The 19,506-nt window shown below is 37.3% G+C and overlaps 2 protein-coding genes across 4 annotated transcripts in view; both read right to left on the bottom strand.

Annotated features, from left to right (window-relative positions):
• lg21h8orf34 (linkage group 21 C8orf34 homolog) overlaps nt 1-12,234 on the bottom strand; it is a 77,539-nt gene extending 65,305 nt beyond the window's left edge. For both annotated transcript variants that reach the window (XM_044105343.1, XM_044105345.1), the window contains exon 1: nt 11,819-12,234. In XM_044105343.1, the coding sequence (XP_043961278.1) occupies nt 11,819-11,887 (69 nt within the window). In that variant the 5' untranslated portion in view covers nt 11,888-12,234. The remainder of the gene's footprint in view (nt 1-11,818) is intronic.
• A 1,878-nt stretch (nt 12,235-14,112) lies between these two features.
• The window catches only part of prex2 (phosphatidylinositol-3,4,5-trisphosphate-dependent Rac exchange factor 2), a 101,914-nt gene continuing 96,520 nt past the window's right edge, over nt 14,113-19,506 (bottom strand). For both annotated transcript variants that reach the window (XM_044104561.1, XM_044104560.1), the window contains exons 40-41: nt 16,291-16,358; nt 14,113-15,470 (exon numbers count right to left, since the gene is read on the bottom strand). In XM_044104561.1, coding sequence (XP_043960496.1) covers nt 15,425-15,470; nt 16,291-16,358 — 114 coding nt within the window. In that variant the 3' untranslated portion in view covers nt 14,113-15,424. The remainder of the gene's footprint in view (nt 15,471-16,290; nt 16,359-19,506) is intronic.

The raw sequence follows: 19,506 nt of genomic DNA, 5'->3' as shown, positions 1-19,506 counted from the left end.
AAGGTGACATTAGGGAGCCAGAAATACAGTCCATATCTGGTACACATCTGATGCTGGAGCAGATATCCGCATGCCTAAGGAAGTTTCGCTCGGTCCCAGTAATTGACAATCTGTCAGCTGGCCAAGATACAAACTGTGTCCTTGGAAGCTATCAAGGACTTCCTCCGAGAACAGTGACAGTCATGATACTCTCACTGATACTGCCCACTGCCCTGCAGTTTAAACAAAGGCAAGGAAAGTAGAAGCAAGTTGAAAAGAAGATGGGAGCAAGCAGGTAAAGGCAGACTGAAGGACAGAAGATAAGTACAAAAACAAACTGAATTTTAAGAAAAGCACTTCTGTAGCTTATGCTTATTTTTTTTAACAGAACAAAATTTTATTAATTTAATTTATTGATAGCTGGGAGTCCTCTCTGTTTTCTTCTAGTGTCAAATTTTTAAAGTTGCCCACTTAGTTCCATACAAACCTTATACCCTTGTTCTAGTATAAAACAAAGCTATGTATGTGTTTGATACATTTGCGTACTGAACTGACAGATATTTTTGGTACAAATGTATAATGTTACATCACTACTAAACACACAATCCTCCGTCCTAGATCCTTACGGAGTGCATTGAGCTTTCCCATTCTTCTACTGATCAGTCTAACGGGTGCAAAAAATATAATCTTCATAATTATTTAGAAAATAAAGATTTAAGTGTTATGTTGCATAATCCTGAAAATGGACTCGTTTGAATGAATCATTAAAGGCCTTAATTAATATGACATTAGTCTTCACAATAAGTCCAAGTAAAGTTCACACCAGAGTTTTGTCAGTGCATTTGCAATGTTCCATATTTGTAACATACCATTTGTGACACCTTTGTAACCCCAAACAAAAACAAAACTTTTTGTCCGACATAATTTCTCCACAAATTGTCCTTGGGTAAAAATGTAAAAAAAAAATAAAAAGAAACATTAATGCAGCAAGAGCTCATCTCTGGAGGGCAACTTGTCACCTGGATGACAGGCCACCGTCTGCCGTTTGTTCTCGTTCTCCATCTTAATAAAATTTGGGAATACAAAGCCGTCCCACAGGTTCCAGTGACGTCTGCGTTTCTGTATAATGTGTGCCACGTCAACTGAAAATGGAAAAGTGAAGCCAGATAGAATAATGGACAGAAAGAGATGGAGAAGGATGCCGCTGCACAACACCCAGGCTATATGTAAACAAGCAGAAGAGATTATGCAGAAAATAAGAGCAGTGGAGGGACAGATATTGATCTTCGGCTTTTGATATTGCACACTTTTCTTACTTCTATGTTCTAGATCATATAAAAAAGAAGGTCAGAAATATGGGTCAAGAAATGCATACTTTAGAAAATCCTTTTTCCCTCCCTCTGAAAATGTTCCCTTTCAGTCTGGGCGAGATCAGTAAAACTTAAAACTACTTTCTGACAGTCCATATGGATTTGAAGCAAGCTAATCTCCAACATTAGTATAAAACGATCTCATAGAAGGAGAAACATTTCCTGTTGACATGAAGAAATTCACACATTGGATATTTCTTAATCTAAAACTAATGCAACTGGATCCATGCAACACATAAAAAAGAAAAATAAAACTCTAGGAAAAACACAAAATCAACAGAAACAAAAACAACAAGTCTTCTAGAATAATGTTTTTTTGGACAGATGAGACTAAAATGTAAGTGGACACAAGAACAGAGGAGATGTGGCCTAAACCAAATACACCATTCTGGGAAAAGAACCTGGAGGTGAAAGTGTCATGGTTTAAGGGTTGCTTTGATGTATTGAGACCTGGCACAGCACTTGGGCAACCCATTTGTGGTGAAAAGCTGAGTATGTGTTTAAGAGTCCAGTTAAAAAAAAAAAAAACTTAGTAAGATGAGTTAATTCAAACTCAAAGGGATTTATTGGGATAATTATAACAGAGTGCATCACTTGTGCACAGGGGGATATTGTATTGTTGGTGGTGCACCATGTTTTATGAATCATGTGCAATTTGGTAAACAAATTTGTTAATCTAATAAATCCTAGGCTGGTATGATTAAGTAAATTTAAATGTCTCTTATGCCTTAGAGCATGGAAGTTGTACAATAAAATATCAAGTTATGCTCCATCTATAACTGAGAATTAAAGCTACATCCAGTTTTAGTCATATTTACATGTGAATGGATAAAACAAAAAGACACAGCAATATAACAGTAGGTTTCTGACCTCATTCTTGAATACGTCTCACCAGAAGAGCAACAGAAAATCCTGAGATTATTTCTGAGTTTCCAGTGATTAAAGCACAATACCTTGAACTGTACTCAGAGGTGGAGGTCTTAACTCTTTGCCCTGATTGTCCTTCTTTCTCCTGAAATGTGACAAAGTGTCCCTCATGTTTCCCATGACCACCAATAAAAGAAGCATTCCTGCACACATCATTATTTTTTTCTGAGTGCTCTGCTTTTTTTTGTGCGGCTGCATCCAGACAAAAAAAACAACAAACAAACAAAAAAAACCGCTGAGCTTTTCAAAATGAACTGCCGCCGCCACTTTTCAGACAACCAATAGCATGTGCAGAACTTTATCATCCCGGAGACAGCTACACATGATTGGTGGAGAAGCTCGTTCTGTCTGTGTCTCCATATACTGAGATGTAAAATATATCTGGCATGAATTGTCAGGGAAAAAAAAAAAAAAGAAAAGTGTCAAAGCACATAAGCCAGACAATAGATGCTGTGTGTGTGCTTTTCATCTCCAAAAGCATTGCAGACTTGTTTGTTTTTAGTTTTTGAAGATAAGAGGCTTGATGCCTTCAAGCTCCCCTGACAGCAGTTTTATGACGGAGAAAAATGAAAACAATATATCCTTACCAGACTACCTGCATTATGTGATACATTACCAATCACTATCCAGTCTCTATTACTTATCAATTTTATGTATAGAAGACCAGCTTTATTTTCCAGTTACGTTTTAGCAACAGTATGGTTTTAAAATCAGAAAAATATCAACCATAATCCCATCCAACAATGATGAAGCAAGCTTTTATGACACTTTTGGCCCATCTTTTTGTTTGTTTGTTTTCCTCAAGGCTGTTTTCCTCCCTCCTTCAGTTTATCTCAGTGTCTGGAAGCTTCACGTTAGTAAGCATGAAGTGACTTAGACAACCATTTCTTATAGGCATACTTCAAAATGGGAAAGATGAGAGAAGAGGCCATTCAAAGAAAAGTTAAGAAATTAAAAAAAAAAAATTAAGATTTTTTTTTTCTCTGTCCTAAACTCACCCACAGCTATAATTAGGACTAGAATTAAAAAGTTTAAGAAAACAAAAATCATACCACAAACTTACAGACAGTGGTGAGGTAAGTTGGGGCATATTTACCCAACCAGTTAGAGGACTGCATCAGAAAGCTTTTTCAAAGACATTCCCACAGGACAGAAAGCATAAACAATTTTCATTTATTTAGGATTTATTTGCTTGCTCATCCTTTAAGCTAAACATTTTTGAATCATATTCCCTGAAAAAATATGATCACTAGTCAGCTAGAATGTGCTTGTATATAATTACAAATGTATATACATGGACATATGCACTCCTTTCAATGGCAGGGTGAATAACAGCAAGGAAACCAACAAGGTTTTGCGTATAACATGATCTCGCCTACTCAAGCTGCTTGACTATCAGTGACTCTCAGCAGTCAGCCATCGGGTTCCTTGGGCTGTAATTGGACATGATAACTTGATTAGCATGCACTGAAGCCTCTGTATTCTCCTTAGCTTTCCTTCTGCTCTCCTCGCACACACGGGCAAACAAAAACACAGCCTTGTTCCTTTCTCCAGTACATTCCACGCTCCGAGTCTCCCACAGATCGCCCTTCACTCATCGTTTGACTGTCTGATCCGACGAGGTACGACATCTTTCCCTCCTCACTCTTTCCAGCAGCCCCACAGGATTAACCTGGCCTTGGGCTGTTTTCAACTGCACGCCTTTCTGGTAGTAATTACTCTAACTACGCCTAAAGAGGGAGCTGTGTTAACCCATGCGTAACCACACTTCTGTCATATCACACTGGAGAGCATCACAAAGAATGAACAAAAAGGTTAACAATACAAGTGTTGTCTGAATTGTTTTCTTGAAGCTTACAGAGACAGCAAGAGTGAAAATAGTTTTATGCCACGTCACAGAAGTTTATATGAACATCTATATGCCTTTTAGAAGGCCTTGAGTTTTAAAAAAATAAAATAAAAAAAGTTTAGGGTTAGGTTACCCTAACCTTAACATAATTATAACTGCATCTCATTCATCCTATAGGGAAGTGCAATAGAAATTCAACCCGTCTGAATTCTAAGAATATCTTCTAGCACCATCAGCTGTGTTAGCTCCTTCAAAATGTCACTCTCATGAGATTTTAATGCACTCAGTTGACTTTAGTTAGTCTAAAAAATAAAACCAGTCTGATCCCTCACAAGGTGCAGCTAAGTGTGTGATGCACATTGATTCAGTTGTGAAACAACACAGTCTTTTAGTGTGAACATCTAGTCTTTTCTAAATCTGTGCAGTGTGTCTCTAACTGAAGTCAACTCAAGTCTTTGAAGCACAAGTGAAAGTCAGGCCTAAAGTTTTTAGAGAGAATATCTAAAACAACTTTGGAGTGTTTAATGTGGAAGCAAAGATGTTATGTAACTTGGTGAGAAGAAATGCTATTGATATTTCAATTCTTACACAGTATTGACTGGTTGAAAGGCAGCGTTTCCATGATTTTGACCTTCATTCTGGAAGGATAACTTGCTCCAAAGCAGTTTAGGTTTCCCAATTAACTTAGAGACAGGTAAGATATGAAACAGCGTCACAATTCTGAACTTCAGTCTTGAACTGAACCTTAATCTGCTTTGCATTTATTCTGCTTCTTTGTACAGTGGTCCCCATCTCATGAGGATTTCTCCATGTTACCCTTTTGTATAAATCCTGATTCTGTTTCATCTTATTACCTCCCACACAAACCACATTGATGAACTTTATTTAAAATGTTATATTGCAACTATAGAGTCTGAAATGCAGCTGAAGGGTTTGGATGTTTATCAGAGAAGTGCACTCAAGGTAAACAAGCTGCAGCAATTACTCTGGGAAAGACTGATGGTTGTCTCAAGTGTTTCCACTTAAAACCACAAAATTGTAGGATGATGGACCCCAAGTTGTTTGGAAATAACTTTATCATTGTGCCTAGAGTGATAAGCAGCATAAGCTATTCTCCTTGGAAACGCAGACACACATTTTAATGGTCCAGATTAACCTGTGGTTTTATTTTATTTTATTTTTTACCATTATGGTGTCTCTTAAATATGCTGGTAATTAGTTAATAATGTGCTTTTGATGAGAAGCACACAGCTGCCACTTCATCTCTCAATATTAACAAGAAAAAATTATGTTACAATAAATTCTTTGTAGTTTCTTTATTTTGACTCTGATTTGGAAAAACAAATCATGCTATCAGATTACTTGGTGTGCTGCCTTTGTTGCAACATACATAATGGTGCAATGTACAAATCTAAGATTAAACTTTTTGTTTTTAATTGACAAACTAATTTCCATTTAAATGAAATAAAGGGATCATAAATTGCCATGTCTCTTGTTTACAAAAATCTTAAGACCATTGCAGAATCTACTCATAGAACAGAAGGTGGGAGAAAGTAAAATGAAAATGAGTAATCAATAAATCATAGTACTAAGACCATTTGTCTTTAAGATGAAACTTAAGCTACATAAAAGCCACAGAAATACACACACAGCATGTTATTTCCAACATTTTTTGTGCCATAAACGTACCTTTCTAGACCAACAAGCTAAAACAACACCTCTCATTGGACCATATACAAGAGACTTTGCTATCCGCAGTGTCTTGCAAAACTATTCACGCTCACTGGACGTCTTCGCATTTTGTCAAGCTACAATGCCATAGTGTATTCTGTAGAAAATTTCTCCAAATGTTAACCACAGGTACTGAATAATAGGACATTGTAAAAAGAAAACCATTACAAGTCATATTTACAATTTGTCCCAAATTCATACACTACAAATATATGGAAGAAGCCAAGACCACAATCTAACATTCTGGCCAATATGTAAAATGTGAAAAACATGACAAGACAGTAAACACAGTAATGCAAGCTTTAAGAGTTGATGGGAAGATTGATGGAACTATAATCCTGGGGGGAAATATGTTAAAAGTTGCAAAAGACCCAAGACAGGGGCAGAGATTCCTCCTCCAGCAGGGTAATAACCCCAAAGCTACAGCTAGAGCTACAGTTGACTGTAGAATAAAGCATATTCGGTTGTGGGAATACAAAGACCAGGCCTAAATCCAAATCAGAATCTGTGGCAAAACATTAAAACAGATGTTCTGACACTTCAGGGTGCCTATTTCCAGCTAACGTTCCGGGCAAGAGGCAAGGTCACCCTGGACAGGTCACCAGTGTGTCACAGGGGAACACAGAGACAGGACAGACAACTATGTACACACACACTCACACCCAGGGAGAATTTAGGCAGACCAATTAAACTAACAGTCATGTTTTTGGACTGTGGAAATTAATAAAATTGGAAACAATATGAAGATAAACTAATAAGAAGTTTAAAATTGACAAAACATTTTCAGCTCAAACAGCCTGGAGGAGAGGATATCTATGACTCCACTGGGGTTAGTAACACATCCTTAGGTTGAGTATGTTTGTTTCTGGATTGACTTGGCCATGAATGTGTTTGTCTAAACTTTTATTTTGTCTTGTTGCATTTCTTGGTCTTTATGATGCTGGTCTTCAGGATGTTTAAGTAATTTCTGAAGTGGTTGAATTGGATTTTATTTTAGAGGCATGTGAGAAAATGTGAGTTCATTACAAACTGTATGTTTGTAATAAAAAGAACAAAGCTTATGTAAAATGAAAAGAGCTCCAAAGAAGCCAGTATTAAAACCATTTTAAAAACAAGAGACACCAACAGGGATCGGCACGACGAGTTGAATCGGATTTTATTTTAGAGGCATCAGAGAAAATGTGAGTTCATTACAAACTGTATGACTGTCAGGACACTCTTGTAAAAGAGAACTTTGATCACAGTTTTCTATCCCATTTAAATAAATGGGATAAACGTGTGCAGAGTTGATATTAATTTTCCAACAAGAAGAACAAAACCATGCTTTTATCTGCTTTTTGATCTTCAGCTTTGAAAGTCATGGATGACTTTTTTAAACTTCACTGTTGCTCAATAATTTCTGTTGGTTCATCACAGAAAACCACAATAAAATCCATTAAAGCTTGAATATTTTCCAAGAAACTGAACAGCAGTAACAGCACAGTTTTTATAAGGCGTTTTTTTTTTTTTATGTCCATTTTTGTTAGATTCAGAATCATGGCAAAAGGAAGACAAACTCAATATCAGGTGGTGATCAGGGTGGGTGATGAAGATATGTTTGACTCGTACGTGTTTCATATGCGTTTCCTCCTGGACCCCTTCAGATCACTGAAGGCATGTTAAAAGAACACGACTGCAGAACAAGTTCAGAAAGAGCGTTTCCACATGAATGGCTACTGTGTTCACTTAAAGAAAACCAATACAAAGAGGGAAGCTCATTACAAGATTCTATAAAAGGAGCAACACAAGTGACTGAAAAAAAAAATGTGCAGAGTTGATACTAATTTTCCAAGTTCTGGTATTCAGAAGATAATCACTAAAACCACTTTCTGACTGATAAAACAAAAGAACAGCATATAATAAGATAGTTAATCAGCCCAACACTGTATTCAATCCATCAACCCCCCACTGTTCACCAGCAGCAACCTTTACATTGCTTCTGGACTTAAAGGGCAGATCACAGCATGGAGCAACATGAGGACCGGTTTAACACTGTGTGTGACAAAGGTAAAGACTACTTTATTTATACCTTCTCCCATCCTGTACATGTCTCAGATATTTAAATGTAAATGTTGCAGAAATCCCCTTTAACAAACAAGAATTGCCAATTTGTGATCCAGACTTGTATGTCGTTAAAGAACCACAGAAAAGCAGACCATTTATTACATTTTTTATTTCCCTACTCCTATATAAACAACTTTAAAAAAAAAATAGTCATTCTAGACACATGCACCAAAGAACAACAACAGTCACACGGCACTGAAACTGTATTCAAACTAAATATCAATTTACATAAACGTGTTGCAATGACTTAGTGTGCAATTACTCTGGTTATTATGAAAGGCTGCTTGAGTCTTGGAACAAATTCAGTCAGTGTTGACTCAGCCTGCTATCTTTGCAAAGCAACTATTTCATTAGTGAGGAAAAAAAAACACAAAAAACAAATCAATTCTTTGGCAAATCATAAACTGCGTCTCATCTGAGTGAGTAAATGAACCTTCACTCACTGGTACTCACACTGGTTAATACTGCAGCTATGTGCCAAGTACAAGAGGTCTATGTCTATGAGGAGAGAGAAACAGACCAAAGAATTTGATGTAATAAATAAAAAGTAAAAAGTGTTGTGTGGGTAAATACTCGAGGCAAAATTTTAAAGAAAGATTAGAAATTGAGAAAAACACACGTAATTTCTAAGCTGTGAAATATGTAACATCTAACTACAAAATTACCGTAATTAGAAGTATGTTGAACAGATAGAACAAGACCAACACAAGGCACCAAAAGCATTAAGTGACAAAGTGGGACATGTTTACAAGAACAACTTCGTTTCACAATCACAAAAAAAAATACTAAGTAATAATTTATTAAAACCTCTACAGAAAGAGCCAAATAAACAATAAAGCAAATGTGGTAAAAAACACCCAATACAGCAGTGTTTAAGCAAATTTTTATGCTAATTAATAAACTAAATGTGCAACCCAAGTTGTCTGATTTTTGCAGGAAGTGGTTTAAAGAATGATGAAAAACTAGTAAATGGATTGAACTTGCATAGTGCTTTTCCAGTCATTTTGACCACTCAAAGCGCTTTACACTAGAGTCCCATTCACCCAGTCGCACTCACCAACACACACACATTTGTACACCGATACGCAGATCGGTAGGTAATTTGGGGTTAAGTGCCTTGCCCAGAGGCACATCGACATGCGACAGGAGGAAGCTGGAATCGAACCTACAATCTTCCGAGGACGACTACTCTACCATAGAGCCACAGTCGCCCACTGAAAAAATAATGATGGTTTATTGAAAACAAATAAGAAACAGTTTACAAATTTTATGTCAAGTTAATAATTTTCTATCTTAGTCTAGAACAGGAACTCCAACTCTAGTTCTGGAGAGCTACTTTCCTGCAATGTTCAGACGCACCTGAATCAAATAGCCCTCCTCACCATGTTATCTGGTGACAAGTCATGTATTTGATTCAGGTGTGCTGTAGCAGGAACGGATCTAAAGTACCTTAGTGTAGTAGCTCTACAGGAAGCTTTCATCTATGCTTTGCAACATGAACATACAAGTGACCCCTTGTTTCAGAGAGTTTTGAGCATTTGAATGCCCGTTAAATAACAGATGTACCTAAATCTGGTTTTGAAAAACATAAATGTTCAAATACATTAAGAAAAATTGCTGGCAAAACTGTAGCCCATAAATCACTGCATCAATGTTCAGAACTACATGGTATTTTCTCAATATCTGTCAAATTTTCAGACAAACCTTTTTTTGTCTTAAAAACAGCCCCACCTTTCCCCTTTTCATCATTACCTCTACTGCACCGAGTCTCAACATCTGATGAGAGAAAATTATAAGGCGAACACCGTTCTCCCCTGGAATCTTCCAGTCAAGAAATGCTTCTCCATAGCTGAATGCACGATAATGGATTTTCTTTGGGACAACAATAGACTGCGCCGAGGTTTTTCAAGCGCAACAGCGGGGCAGCGACTATATCATTTTCTCATGAGAAGAGCAAAAGACCCAGGAGACTTTTCAAACATCCTCCCTTTGCTTCACCTCGGCTGTCGGTTCCCCCTGGAAATCTGGGCACTACAAATGCGGCTTTTAAAATAAACATAATCCATATCTTTGTTGGTCTGACTGAAAAGTGTGTTTGGAAAGTTAAAAACGAATTGTAACACACACAGCGGCACAATTGCGAGGTTTCACCTTCACGCTTTGCTTTAATCTTCTTGAATTGTCACATAAAGGAGAGCTAATTTAGCAGCGCTCAAAACGAACAAACATGAGAAAGACGGGTGGAAGAGCAACACAGACAGAAAAAAAAAAAAACAAGCAAGCAGAGCACACAGAGCCCTATCATTGTGCAGTTTAGCCTCATCGACTGCTCCAGACTCCAGATTTACTGTTCTCACTGTTGGGTGGACTCCATATTAGGGAAGAGTTTCTGTCCAGAGTGGTGAAATAAATTTTTTTTAAAAAGCCTTCCTATTGCTCTTAAGATTAATTTTAATGCACACCATGTTCGTCTTTGTGTCCAGCTGGTGAACAGAAATGAGACATCGGCATATTGAAAAAGAAAACAGGGTAGGTTAACATAAAGATATTATGCACAGGTCAGCGCTCTATTTGAATGTCCAAGTAATTCCTGTAATGCAGCCCATTAACTGATATGAGGCCAGCAAATGATCCAGCAGGCAAAGCCTCTGCTGGTTTGCTTAGATGTCACCCAGGTAACTCCTTCTGAAAACCGATCTCATGGCTGACTAATCAAAGTCAGCACTCATAGGCAACCCCGCTTTGAACTAAGTAGGTCTAGCCACACCTGTACATGTTTTGTTTCATTAACAAATTAAAGAAAGAAACCAAGGAACATATTTAATCAGTAAAAAGAGTTCATGTGTGTGATTTAACCTCGGTATCAATCCAGCTGCTCTGCGAAGGATTTCTAGAGAAAATTTATGAATAATCAGCAACATGAAAACCGATGAACAAATCTGACAGGACGTCCACAAATTTCACCTCGGGCTCAGAATGGTGAGAAGAAAGCAATTATTGAAATAAAAAAATAGATTTCTTCCTGCATTTTATGTAGGGCACGCAGCATGTGAAAGAAGGCGCTCCGGTCAGATAAGACTAAAATGTTCATTGAGGGTAGAGGTGGAGTGGAAAAGTGCAGGTCAAACAAATAGACTACAGAGTTTCACTTCCCAGTAAGAAAATGTTGCTAGTTCTATGAGAGATTGTTTAAATCAAAGTGTGTGTTCAGTGCAGACCTAAAAACACATAAAATATCTTTCTTAATTAACAAAAATTTTCAGATGAAAATCTTCTGTATGTATCTACTTGTATGTAGCGCCAAAGAAAAGCTCAATATCAATACACAACGTCTGCTTTTTCATTTAATATAAACCTGTAATGTTTTGGGGGTTTTTTGTTTCATAATTGTGTTATGAAAAAAAATAAAATACACTGAACTACGTTATAACATGACAAAAGGTGGGAAAGTTCAAAGGACATTATACTTTTGCAAGGCAGTGTACATGACAGGAGCCCTAGGTTTAGATGTGCTACACCAAGATCATCAGTGGCCACCATCTGGGCGCCCATCTTTAAAAAAAAAACTTTCTGGAGCGCCCCTGGCTACTGAAACACATGACACGGTAACAGGGGCTAAAATGATGGAGCTGTGGATGTAAACACAGCCGGCAGTGTTCTTTAACTGGCTGCCGGAGCGCAGTGGGACGTCTGACACTGAGAGGTGCGGGAGAAGGATACCTGGCTCCTTATTCCACAGGAGCTCTTATCAAGTGACATTACACGGTATTTGTGTTCAGGGACAGCATGTTATTAAATATTTGGTGCAAAGCAGCCCTAAACCGTGACAGGCAATAAACTTAGGAGTTGGTGCACTCACCTCAAACAAGGGTCCGATTTTATTCCTCTCCAGATAAGACTGAATTCTTGACTGTTGCGGGGACGCCATGAAGAAACTGTTGTCGCCTCCCGCTCAAGAGCTTTTAGCAGAATGAAATCAGGAGGGGAGCCGGTGGAGTCATTCGTCCTTCAGGAGCCGTCTCTGCGTCTAAAACTGAGACTGTAAAAATTTAACTGTCCTCCCGGTTGGGATAAGGTAAGTTCAGACAGGATTTGCGTTAAAAAAGGCGGCGCTGACGCCGGGCGAGCATCGTGGAGAGGCGAGGAAAGTCAGCCCGGGACCTTCCCTTGCGTGTCGCCTCGCTGACTCTCTCTTTGTCGGTGGCTCCTTTGAGGAAGCCAGCGGCTCCGCAGCTCTGTGACAGATTACAAATCTTCCGCTCACTGGCTGCTGGAGTTGCCGCCGCCACTCCCATTTCGTTTCCCCCTCTCTTATACTACCTGCTTCGGTTTTGCCAATAAACACATTCTCGCTATATAACGAAACAACCGGTCAACTTTGCACGCAAAAGCATGGAAACATAGAAACTAAACCACCCATGTTAGATTATTACAGGATGGTTTGGATTGTTTTTAATCAAGGGATATATGGAGAGGTTGTAAAGAGTCATCATCTTACCCCACTATCTCAGTTAACTTTTTTTTGTTGTTGTTGAAAATACATTCAAAACTTTAATTAGAAAGTCCATCTTTTTCATGAATCCTCTCTCTACCACGCCTGAATCAAATGGATAGATAATTAACAGGCCTCCATAAATATGTTGATGAGGGAATTTAGCCATCAGGTATGTTGGACAAGAGATGCACCCAAAGGTAGCAGGACAGTAGCTCTTAAGCACTTGCACATTGGTTTAAAAGAAGAAAAGGTCACAGTAGCACTCAATTCTAAGGCTACATTCACATAGCAGGCAAATGCAACCCAATGTACAACTTATGTCCTTTTTCATAGTTTAGCTGGCTCTAGTGGAATTTATTTGAAATTTGTCAGACAGAAAGCAGGTTGTGAGAGAGGTAGAAGACATGAAACAAAAGTCATTGGCCCACGTTGAGGTCTAAGGCCTCTATACATGTCATACTTTAACCCTGCGCCAACGCCGTGCCTTTTTGAAAAATTTTAATGAATTTTGTATAAATTTTCCAAATTTTTCATCCACTGAGAAAAAAAAATAAATCTGATTTGTTCCACTTTCATATGTGGGACTAATTTGGATGTGTATCCAATAGTTTCCAAAGTTTTTGCAGTCAGAATAATTACATTGCATTTTACCTTACCAGTGAAGAGAGATGCATCATAATGCTGCCCCAGGAAGCAGTATAAAGATTTAAACAGCCATCACTCAACATACTTCTCTACAGAAGAAGTTTCCACAAAAACGTCATCGCTATCGGTTGTGCTTTCTTTTTATTACATTCCTTCATCTTATGTTTTTCTGAGAGCATTGTCAGGTCCCATTGCTCAACAACTTTAAAACTACAAAAGAAAATATATAATACAAAAGTTGACATTTTTAGTCTATAGTTCAAATTGTGTCTTTACTTCTTACTATTAAAAATGCTAAATTTTTTTGCACTTTTGAATATTTTTTTCCCCATTAGACAAAACACTTCAAAAGCACTTTAAAAAAGTCAGTAAAGCACTGCAAAAGAAGACCTCAGGGGTCTCAGTGGAAATCTCAATTTTTCCACAAGAACAAAAACACACAAATTTCAGTTGTGATTATCAGCTTTAATAGATTTGCAAATGTGTGACTGAAATATGCATAAAAATCCTTCATTTTTATATTACTCATACAGTTGTATATAGAAACGATATAACAGCTTACTGATAGGTTTTTAATATCTCTTTTTGCTTGCATAGGAGTGAGCTACATCCAATTAAAAGTAAGACAGATGGTTTAATCCTGAGTACTGTCTGTATGAAAAACATAATGCTGTTAATGTGTTGCATGAACATTTAGACTCTGATTTGCAAGTACTGGGAGATACTGATGTCTCGCTGAGTCTCAATGTGCACGCAACTCAAACAGAGTTTGAAATTCAGTAAGAAACAGCAAAATAACACTGTCAGCAGGTTTAGCTGACAAGGCATTTTAACATCATGTCACAAACAAGTTTTTTTTAAAGCAATTCAGAAAGAACTGATGCAGCAAGTATAACACAAACGGAACAGGACTGATAAGCTTCTGATTTAAGCAAAATGAATGTCATATTTCATACTGCATGCTTCTAACCAACACCTTCTTAACAGTGCCGTGAAAAAGTAAAAAAAAAAAAAAAATGGACTTTACAAATATAAACATTAATATTTTATTTTATATGGTGGACCAACAAGAAAAAAATTGTGAAGTGAGTGTGTTTTTTTCCTCTTTGACATTTATTACAAATAAAAACGTAAAAAGGGCATTTTTGTTCACCCTTTGTAATCGGGTGCCTCTAAAAAAATCCAGTTAAACCATTCCATCATGCAATTAGAAACATGTGCACAAGCTGAAAGTACAGTAGGTGCTAAAACCACATCTTAAGCTCTGAATGGAGCTCAATGTTGAATTCCAAATCTAAAAATGAAAATATGGCAGAAATGTAAACTCACCAAGACATGGCCTCTACCTAAGCTGTCAGGCCAGGCAAAGACAGCATTAATAAGTACATCACTAAATACAGCAGTGAATACATGCTGGCGGCAGCATGTTGTTGGGGTGATTTTTCCTAGCAGGAATAGAAAACTTAGATGGAACTGAAAACAAAATAATCATAGAAGAAAGGCTCTTAATGCTGCAATGACTTGAAACCATGGCAAATATTTTCAAAACATTCAGAGCTACAATGAACAGGCTTGGATCGAAGCGTATTCATTTGTTCATATGACCCAGTCCTAAATCAAATTGACCTAAATCAAATTGGGAATCTTTGGAAAAACTTACAAACTGATGTTAACAGACAGTCTCCATCCAATCTGACTTAGCTTGCCCTTTTTAGCATGTGAGAAAGGGCAAGAATTTCAGCTTCTAGATCTGCAAAGCTGGCAAAAGCATCCAAAAAAAAAAACTCCTCAAAAATGCTCTAACTGCTGTAAAATGTCATTCTACTTAGCATTTACCCTCTGTACTTTTCATATTTTTATTTGGAAAAATCAACATTAAAAAGTATATTTTCTTTCCAAAATTCTGTTACTTTCTGTTCATCTTAACACATTGATGTGAAGAAAAGTGATGAAGTTAAAGGGCCGTGAATACTTTTGCATGGCAGTGTAACTCCGTGATTCAAACGAGTAGGAAATTAAAACATCTTCCACAAAAACATATAAAACAGTTACATGATGGGATTTATGACCCCTTTTGCTTTCTCATTCAGATCCAATATCTTTTTTGATACATTAAAAAAAAAACAAAAAAAAACAATCTTTGTATAAAGTACAACAATCACAATATAAAGCATTAAAATACTATTTAAAACTTTATTTACATTATAGGCAGCTGGAGTGGACATATACAAGGCACTGTCTTCAACTAGATTAACATACTGGTGGAGGGAGAAGTTTGATTGCTGAACCTGCAGAATGTTTCAGCATGTTCTTCAATGCAATGCATTATGGATCTCCATCTGGGGGAGGAGGCTGGCACAGCTTGTACAACCTGATCAGAGAAACACATATAGGATGTGACACACCATTACATTCAGCATGCAGCACTGTATGACGTTCAAACACACGCAGAAAGAACAAGCAGCGATCTGCTGATTGGTTTCACATCTGTGGGCCGAGCAGCTGTAGGGATCAAAAGCATTTCATAGATCCATGCATTTCAATGTCATCCTCTGTAGTTTTATTAATCACCTGAGTAGCTTTACATCTTGAGACTAATGTCATATTATCACAAGATGAGCCAATCTGAGCAGGAATTTTCTAATGATTTATGAAGCACAATCATGTTTTCAAGTAACCATCTCAACTGAAGAAAATATGACAGGAATGCACAGAGGGTGCAGCAATTTTGGTCTATGAAAACACATGTAAAACACTCCACATACTGCTACTTAGCTGTGTTCATAAATTTTGACTAAAAGGTTCAAAAGGCTGCCTGTCTCCATAGTGTTTGTTGTAGCTAAATGGCTGAGACACTCAAGTAGGAGCTGATGATTGTACCCACCTCTGACTAAATGTCCATAGACGAACAGCTGGTAGCTTCAGGCATAAACTGTTTCCCTCACAAAGAGTAGTTTTATAAGTCTACAGGATGGATTTTCAATTTAAAAAATAAATAAAATCCTGATATTAAATTTTTTTTATGATAGAGCAATAAAGAAAAGTGAATAATTGTATAATCTAGGTTTTGTGGATGTTCAGGTCTGCACAGCACAGACACTACTCTAATCTGAGTCACATTTAACAGATACATTAAGGATATAAAATACTGATTTTTATGGACATAATGGTGCATGGATAAACATATTTACCTTGGAACTGATGATGGCGTTCGATCTCTCACTCCCAGATTTTTCGCAGAATTCTGAACTCTCGCGCCCTGAAAGAAAACAGACATGCACCAAGTTTCATTGAATCACCAACCAGCATTGACTGGAGAGGAGAAGTTACAAAAAAACAAAAACAAACATCAAATTAAAAAAAACCTTCACAATAAAGTAAAGAATTTAGTTCCCTCCGAAAGTTGAACATGTGTTAGCCCACGGCTTTGAAAAATTGAGTACCGTAATACCTTTTCTTCTCTATTTCTACATGCTGCATCTCTAGAAATAAATTATTTAGTTGTATAAACAGGAGTTGCAAAAAAGTTATACACTCTTGTAGAGTTTACGGGTTCAGCTGCTAATCGGTGCACAAGCTCCTTTCAGCTCTCATTGTTAAACACATTGGGTTTTCTTAGACTATAAAACCAGAGATTGTTAGAATGTGTTGAACTCGCAGTGCAGCTTTTAATGGACACCACTTTGTCTAATGCACATCACTAGCACTAGTTTCTTTTATGCGAGATGCTTTTTTCCCTGTTGAGGCTGCTTACTTACAGGCTTGACTGTCAGAACAACAAGGAAAAGTATATAAATTCCAAGCTTAACAGGATCCTATGAATATTGTATGACAGAAAGTAAATGTCACGCTGTGAATAAGGACACTGAGGATTTGAAATGATTGCTGTGGGCAGTGCAGTTGTTCTTTCTTACAATCAAAGGAAAACAGTACAGGCAAAAAAACAAGGCTTAGTGAGGATAAAAAGACAAGTCGTGGAGAATTTGGAAGATCATTAGGGTTCCTGTGTGTGCTGGTGTTTTGTTTGAGCTTTATTACAATCCGTCAGGAGCATATATATATATATATATATATACATATATATATATATATATATATATATATATATATATATATATATATATATATATATATATATATATATATATATATATATATATACATATATATATATATATATATATATATATATATGGTCCCTGTAGTTTCCTGGCTATGTGCAGAGTCTGCAGATATATCCCTACAGAGTTGCAGGAAGCAACTTTCAATTTATAGTAACGAGAAGAACGCCTGCACCTGCAGATACTCCCTCTTTGCGTGTGTGCTGCACAAGTATAAGCAGAAATACACACACTCTCTGCAAGTCTTCCTTTAGGGAGGTCATCAGAGTTTTAGTAGAGTGAGCGTATCTGGCCAAAAGTGCATTAGCTGACCTCTCAATTACAACTCTGACTGTCGGCCCAGAGTTACGTCCAGACAACAGGATAGCATCAGCAATTATTCGATTCCTATCACAGTCATCCATTCCCTGACCTCCAGAGAGAGATGCCCTCTCCTGTCACTGATGGACACAGTTCCCCATAAAGGTTAGTAAAGAAATGTAATTTTTTTTAAATTGGAAATTTTGATTTTACATAGTGTTACACTAAATGTCAGTATTGGAAGTTTTCTCAAAAAAATTTTACTCCCAGAAAACTTCCATCACAGACTTCTTAAAGTTATTTGAATAAGATGCCAGTAAAATGCTGGAATGGCCACAGTTTTCTATGGTTGGGCAAGTTTTCTATGGTCCAGGCCAAGTAAACCAAAGAGAGAAAAAAAGACGTTTTTCGATGGATTTCTTTTATTAAAAATATGGAGTGAAGTGGTAGAAAATAAAGGAGTTCCACACTCCACACTTCTTCAAAACAAATTGCACCTCTATTTGGTTATGTTTGTGGAACTTATCCTCTGCGATTACCAGGATCCCAATGTATATTTACAGCTTAGGCCATAACATTAGTAGACCTGTAATAATCAATAAGGTATATTACAAATGCATAAATAACACCTCATTCAGTAGAGTTGCTTCAGGAGGACATTGCTTGTGTAGTTGGGAGTGAAGGATACTCTTCATTTTGTACATTATCTGTCTGCAAATTACTTTGTGACTTTTCAGTGTTATTCACCCACATCATATTTTTGCATATTTCTCAGATTTTAGAATTTGAATATTTAAAATACAGAAACACTGTAATTTTCCTTAAGACATGTTAGAAGATATATTTTACTTTAACAGAAGGATTGATTGTTATGGAACTAGAGTGTCCACAATTCACACACAGTTGATGTCAAACAAGATTGGATTCTCCTCATCTGATGTGCTGACAACCTTTTGAGCGTGTGCCTGTTTAGTGTGGAAAAAAGATGCCATATAATTATGCACTTAGTTTCATAACTCAGTGTCTCAGCACCAAAAAAGAGGACATAAACACCCCCAGTCCCACCTACACACATGTTCTTGGCAATAGTCACATGTGGGGACCATCCATCCACACTTGTCCTTGCAGGGTCGCCTGGGGCAGCTACCCAACTCTAGCGGCCATTGGTGAGAGGCAGAGTACATCCTGGACAGGTTGCCAGCCCATCACAGAGATACACAGGACAAACAACCATGCATGCACAGACTCGCATCTAAGGACAATTTACTGTATGTTTATGCATACCTTCACCACGGCAAAATGGACAACCATAGCCATTGCCTCTGAGGTAAACTATGAAAACTACTTAATAATTGCACCTAGGACAACACTTTTATAAAGAAAATGCTTCGAAGCTGGTGACTTGGCAGTTTTTGAACCTGGATATGCACAAAAACATACACACAGACTGACTTAAAATAGAATAAATATCTCTCGGCTATCTAAAATTTTAAATAGCAATTTATTTAAAACGGAATGGCACAATGAAGTGTTGTGCACTCCTAGTTGAAATTTCATTTTTCCAGGACCAGAAGTTTAATGTCTTTAGTCCTATAAAATCTCAGCTTCTTGACTCCATCTCAAACAACTACATAACCATCCAGACAAAACTTAAAAAAAGACTCTAAGCTGCAGGCCAGGATTTGGTCACGGCTGAAGGCTTTATGGAGTGAAAATCTCTATGTGCTTAAGAAGAGAGAGAATTTCCATCTTTGACCTGAAACAGACATGCAAACAAGTCTCCAGGATTGAAGCCTGAGACTTTTTTTTTTAATAAAACTGTTTTAGACTGACACTCTTTGGCTTTACTTTTTTTTAAACGAGAGCAGTGGGTAACAGTGGAAGCATGTTTTAAAGGAAATGGCAAGGAAAGGACAGGAACCGTAACTTGTCAATCTTTTAAAGGTATATTCTTTGAGGCAAAACGGTTTCTGGCTAAATAAAATG

The sequence above is a fragment of the Gambusia affinis genome, linkage group LG21, assembly GCF_019740435.1.
Source record: "Gambusia affinis linkage group LG21, SWU_Gaff_1.0, whole genome shotgun sequence".
Lineage (NCBI taxonomy): Eukaryota > Metazoa > Chordata > Actinopteri > Cyprinodontiformes > Poeciliidae > Gambusia > Gambusia affinis.
Note: the sequence above shows the minus strand (reverse complement) of the source record. Positions and strands in the feature narration are given on the sequence as shown.